The sequence below is a fragment of the Protopterus annectens genome, chromosome 8.part0 (assembly GCF_019279795.1).
Source record: "Protopterus annectens isolate FY-2018-M chromosome 8.part0, PAN1.0, whole genome shotgun sequence".
Classification (NCBI taxonomy): Eukaryota; Metazoa; Chordata; order Ceratodontiformes; family Protopteridae; genus Protopterus; species Protopterus annectens.
This window is the reverse complement of record NC_056741.1, coordinates 1642919911-1642925624: the sequence shown is the minus strand read 5'-3', so window position 1 is coordinate 1642925624 and position 5714 is coordinate 1642919911. Positions and strand designations below refer to the sequence as shown.

General features: G+C 39.6%; 1 protein-coding gene across 2 annotated transcripts in view; it reads right to left on the bottom strand.

Annotated features, from left to right (window-relative positions):
* ACAD8 (acyl-CoA dehydrogenase family member 8) overlaps window positions 1-5156 on the bottom strand; it is a 599439-nt gene extending 594283 nt beyond the window's left edge. For both annotated transcript variants that reach the window (XM_044081167.1, XM_044081168.1), the window contains exon 1: window positions 4970-5156. In XM_044081167.1, the coding sequence (XP_043937102.1) occupies window positions 4970-5078 (109 nt within the window). In that variant the 5' untranslated portion in view covers window positions 5079-5156. The remainder of the gene's footprint in view (window positions 1-4969) is intronic.
* Window positions 5157-5714: the final 558 nt, after the last annotated feature.

Sequence of the window (5714 nt, the reverse complement as noted above, 5' to 3'; positions counted from 1 at the left end):
GGTCCCACTCCACAAAGGTGGCCTCACGGACCCTGGTAATTACGCCCCATAAGCTTAACAAGTCTAGTCTGCAAAGCTATGGAGAGGATCATAATGGAGCTCATAAACAAAGATATAGGGGACTTGCAGACATTGGACCCGACCCAGTTTGGCTTTGTCAAGGGAAGATCATGCCTTTTGAACTTGGTCGACTTCTTGAAATAGTCACCAAGGCCATTGATGAGGAAAGGCAGTCCATACAGCCTACCTTGACCTTGCAAAGGCTGACACAATACCCCACTCGGTATTGTAGAAAAACTTACCAGCTTAAATGTAAACCCATATGTCACAAGATGGGTTGCAAACTGGCTTAAGGACAGAACCCACAGGGTTAGAGTTGCTGGCGCTGTGTCAGACTCCAAGCCGGTCACAAGTGGTGTCCCACAGGGCTCGGTCCTTGGCCCCTATTGTTTGGCATCTACTTCTCAGAAGTACAGGCCAACATGGGAGGACTTTGGCTGACAAAGTTTGCAGATGACTGCAAACTGGGCGCCATAGTGGAAAGTGCATCGGACACGGATATCCTTCAGAAGGGACTCACGGAAACAGATAGCTGGTGCCAGAGCCATGGCCTGAAGTTAAACGCCAAAATGTATAGTCATACCCTTCGGGAAAAACAAGGTAACCCCAAGCTACCATATAGGTGGCAATCCACTAAGCACAGAAGAGGTTATCAGGGACCTGGGGACCCAGGTTGACAGTGGCCTTTCTTTTGACACTCACATTGCTAAAGTGGTTAGAAAGACCTTCTACATTGCCCACCTGATCATGAAGGATTCACATCCAGATCTAGTGAGGTCATTGTTCCCTGTACTCTTCACTTATCAGATCAATGATCGAGTACAATGCCCCATTCGGGATGTATCTCACCCGACATCTGCAGCAATTGGAGAGACCCCAAAAGTTCCTCACCAAAAGGATAAAGGGACTCCAAAATCTGTCATATGCTGCCAGATTGAAGAAACTCCAGCTCTATTCAGTCGCATACCGTCTGCTCAGAGGTGACATGTGCCTGACATACAAGGCCATGTCCAACCCGGAATTAATGGACATGCTCCACCTCAAAAATCCAAATCCACCAAAACCACTAGAGCAAGCGACTTAAACCTTAGCACGGATATAAATAGGACGTGCTGGAGGGATAGATTTATCACTCAGAGACTCCCTATGCTGTGGAATAAAATCCCGGTCCATGTGAGGCAGAGCACCTCGCTGACTCTGTTCAAGAGAAATCTAGACCTGTGGATGGGAGATCGTAGGTTTACCCCGGGAATCATCTCTGGGTCACTGCTGGACAGAGGCACAACAAACTAATGGGCACAGTATTTTTTCATATAAGGGGTGGCGTAAGCCACAATAATTTGGGCTAGGCTTATAAATGCCTTAGGGCAGATAGCCTAGTATAAACCTATGAACCTATAAACAAACACGCCGACAATCCTAGTTGTATTATACATATTTTATACTCAATTAATTTTAGTCACAGTACTTAGCTACTTGAAGTCCTGCCTTCTTTTAAACCTCATCCCTCTCATCCCTCCCCTGTATGTATTGTTTACATAATTCCCATTTTTTCCCCATGTAGTTTATCTCAAGTTACTATTATTCAATACTTCTAATAAAGTTGGTTTAGATTTTGATTTCTATTTTCTAGTAGCTGTTTTTTTGGCAGCCACCATAATTAGAGACAGCTAGCCAATTCAGATTCTGTATCGTAGCTCAGAAATGTATCCCCCCACCACACCAAGTTGCCCACACAGCATCTCGGATAGCATCCCGCAGGGAATCCTTAAAGTCCGCCAACTCACTGCACTCCCAGAAAAATACACTCCCAATTACCTCTTTCTTCCCTGTAACACCTCCAACATTTGCTTTTTAAAGTATTTAGTATGATGTTTTACTTTTGTAGTCATTTCTATTTTATATTTTAAATGTTACAGTTATTTATGATTATAGATGTCTGTTGCTTTTACTACTAGCAAGAACTAAATGAATTTTATTTTAGTGTTTCAAGTTGCAATTCGTGTATATGCTTAATTGCCTTTGTGTTGTATTGGTTAATTGTTTAATTAAGGAGTGGAAGGAGGAGTGTTCTTGTGAAGATATAAACCTGTTTTTGTACCTGCTGTTTTTTGTCTGAAGAAGTTTGGTCATTGCAACAGGCAAAAAAGTGCTTTACTTCATTTCCTCAGTGTGGCACTGTTTTGTTTTTCTATTAAAAGGCTGAAAAGCTGAAGATTCTTGAGTTTTGAAGTGCTTTGTCCTGCAATTTTTGTTTTTCTACAGTTTGTGGTGTTGGTTTTACCTTTTACTACATTTTAGCTCTACCTAAGAGTACTCAATTTAAATAGCATTCATGTACAATGTGTTTAATTTTACTGTGACAATGTACACTTCCATGTGTACTTTTCTATGCTCAATAATAAAATTGCAATTAACTACACTCTATAAATGGACTCTTCCCAGTGTCATTCTCCCCACTCACAGTATGAAAACTATTACTTTGGGAGGCAAGCAACCACAAAACAAATTAAAACCTTACTGATGGACACAGTTTAATATTAACAGGTTAATAGATAAATATTTGCCTAGCTGCCCTTGTGGGCCATTTTAAGTCTAGCCAATTTCCTTTTCAGTGCTAGAAATAACCTATTCCATTCCGTTATAGATTGGGCTTAACCACCACATCATTAATAATGTACAACTCCAATGAGAAATACTGGGACCATAGCACAGATAATTTGAGGGGACCCATGCATGGGATAGAGCATTTAGGAGCTGCTTCTGTCCATTAGTAGTACGGGGGGGGGGGGGCAGTCCAGGGGTAAATTTTCTGTTTCCCAACCATAGATCTAAGCTGCGCTTGAATACGGACAGAAATTAACTTTGTTTAATGTGAGTGAGGAGTTTGTTCCACTGCAGGAGTATTTTCTGCTATCTATACCTGTTCCTCGAAAACTTTCTGATGATGTTGCAGAAGAGGTTTAGATCCCTAGACTGCTATTTCACTTGCTGATGTGCAGTAAATCCATCAGTAGTGGGTTGTAGATGTCTTCCAAGCCAGTGGCCACCCACTGGAAGTCTGCAGGATACAGAGTATAGTGATAGGGCTTTTAGGCCTTGTATCATTTTAGCAAGTTATCTTTGTGGGTGTTCCAGATGTTGCATGCAACTGTACATACATATATTTATTGATTGTATTCAATGATTGGCCTAATGGGGCTGAGTAAAGGGGAGAAATGACATCCCTAGATCTAGACAATCCTTCTGTTTAGAAGCTATGCAAAAATGAAGGACTTTCTTAAAACAACAGACTCCTGTTGATCAAATGTTAGGTCACTGTCAATATAAGTTCACAAATCCCAAAATGGGTCAACTGTAGTACTTCCTTGTGGTAGTAATGCATTTTTTTTGGCTTTTAGTTTTAGTTGACAATTTTGGCACCAGTTATTTATGTGAGATAAACCTTGCTGCTGGATGGACAAGTCATTGAGGACTCGACGATTGTTCCTAGCTTGCAGTCATCTGGGCAACAGCACCACAAGTGTTAACATTTTTAAGAATATGCTTTACACCCAAAGCTCTCAACCTCTTACCTCAAGAAATGGGGAAACCGAAAAATAATCGGGGACAATCAGGGACACTTTTTAAAATATATCTTGAAAAGATGGCAGAATAAGACTTAACATTCATTTTCTGAGTAGAAGTCGTTCATAAGTCTGAGTGTGGTAATTACTTATTAAGTGCAATCCATTACCTTTTCTCCCAAAATCACCAGGTTTAAAATGGATTAGGCCGGACAGAGAAAAGTTTTGAGCGAAAAATCAGGAATAGTTGAGACGTATGTTAACATGGCACCATCACTCATTATGGTAACAGTACCATGAATCGTGACCTTTCAAAACACTTTACTATAAGCTATTATCGTCATTATGTTTATGTATATATGAAGGCCACACTACAAAGTTTTTCTCCATACCTACTACTATTCTTTAATACTATCATTACTGGTCCGTTTCATTTTCTAGTTTACTTAAAACACATTATGTTCTGCAGTTTGTTGCAATGACGATTGTCCTAAACCAAAATGCTGCTTAAAGCAAAACGAAATAGCAATGCTTACAACATGTCCCGCACCAAAAATAAAATATTTACGATTTTTATTTAGCGCAAGGTAACACTCCAACGTAAAAACAAACATTTTTACACAATATATTCACATGCAAGGGCACATTACAAACAAGACGTACTAAAGAGGATAAACATTTCCACGAGTACTAGAATTGCAGGTTCTCTTTACACACAGTTCGTTATAAATAATGTCAACATTTGGTCAGAATATTGCATTCTGATGAACAAAATAAAAAGAAATGTGTACAAAATGAGCTTCAGATAAACTACTGAGTGTGACATGCAAACGTTGCAGGACCTCATAAGGACAAACCTTGATTAAAGAACATTTTTTTTTTGCCATAGCGGGTACTTTGGTGAAACCAAACGCTCTATCACTAGGGTTGCCACCTTTTCAAATGGCCAAAGTGGGACATTTTCGGGACAAACATCAGATTTTACAGGCAGACACATACCCATGGTCAGTACAAAGGACAGAACTGAACTTTTTTGCCTAAATAATACCTTATTCTTGTAGCATTTTAGTTGCTTATTCTGTTCTTATAACATTTAGGTATTTTAGATACAGAATAACTGCTTTATGCAACTATTACATACAATATAGGACATAATTATGCCCTACAATCTCAGGACATTTGCCATTTTTAATATTTTTTTGTCAGGACACAACTACCCAAAGAGGGACTGTCCCTCGTAAAGTGGGGCAGGTGGTAACCCTATCTATCACCTTAGTGCTACAAAAGGGTTATTTACAAAAAAGACAAATGTACAGCTCAGGTTCACTTCATTCAAAACTTACGGTCAATGCAGGAAATCATTCGGCGCCCCTGAAGTCTGTGATGAACTTTCTGTAATCCACGACTAATAATCAATCGAGATGAGTGAAATAATATACCAGCACAAGCCATTGTATATTTTTGCAGTAAATAAGTAACGAATACAAGAGAAACCCAGGTCACTTGCTGCCTGATTACGTACGACAGTGGAACTCCTCCTTTTTATCCAATGAACTATGCCTTTCGGTTGAGGTTTCGCAGTAGCAACCGCCAGGAATTCTGGAACTTGTAGTTCGTTACTTTAACATTTCACTGTCCTTGGTAAACTGTGTTATGCAATTTAACTGGTTTAGCTGATCTGGCTTCACCCAAAGGTAAGTGCTGAAAACTAAGTGAGACAACAAGCTACAAACTAAATTATTGTGCTGCTAAGAAAACTTTCTTAACTTCTTAGCGCAACAAATTTGAATGAATCCTAAAGTAATGAGAGCTCGGAGAGACAACAATCTGCAATCTAGGTTATTGTGCTGCTGAGAATACATCTCAACTTCTTAGTGCTACAGATCTCGACGAAACCTAAAGTAATGGGGTACAAAGGCCCCAAAAATAGGGACATATATGAAATATTGCTCTTATAAACTTAGAAACGTGCTAGAATAATAATTTATGTTGGCATGCAGTTTCTACAGAATATGAAGTTTAAAATGTATGCCATTTAGTGACTTCAGTCTTCAGTGATTTGCCAGAGAACCACACATTTTAGGAGGA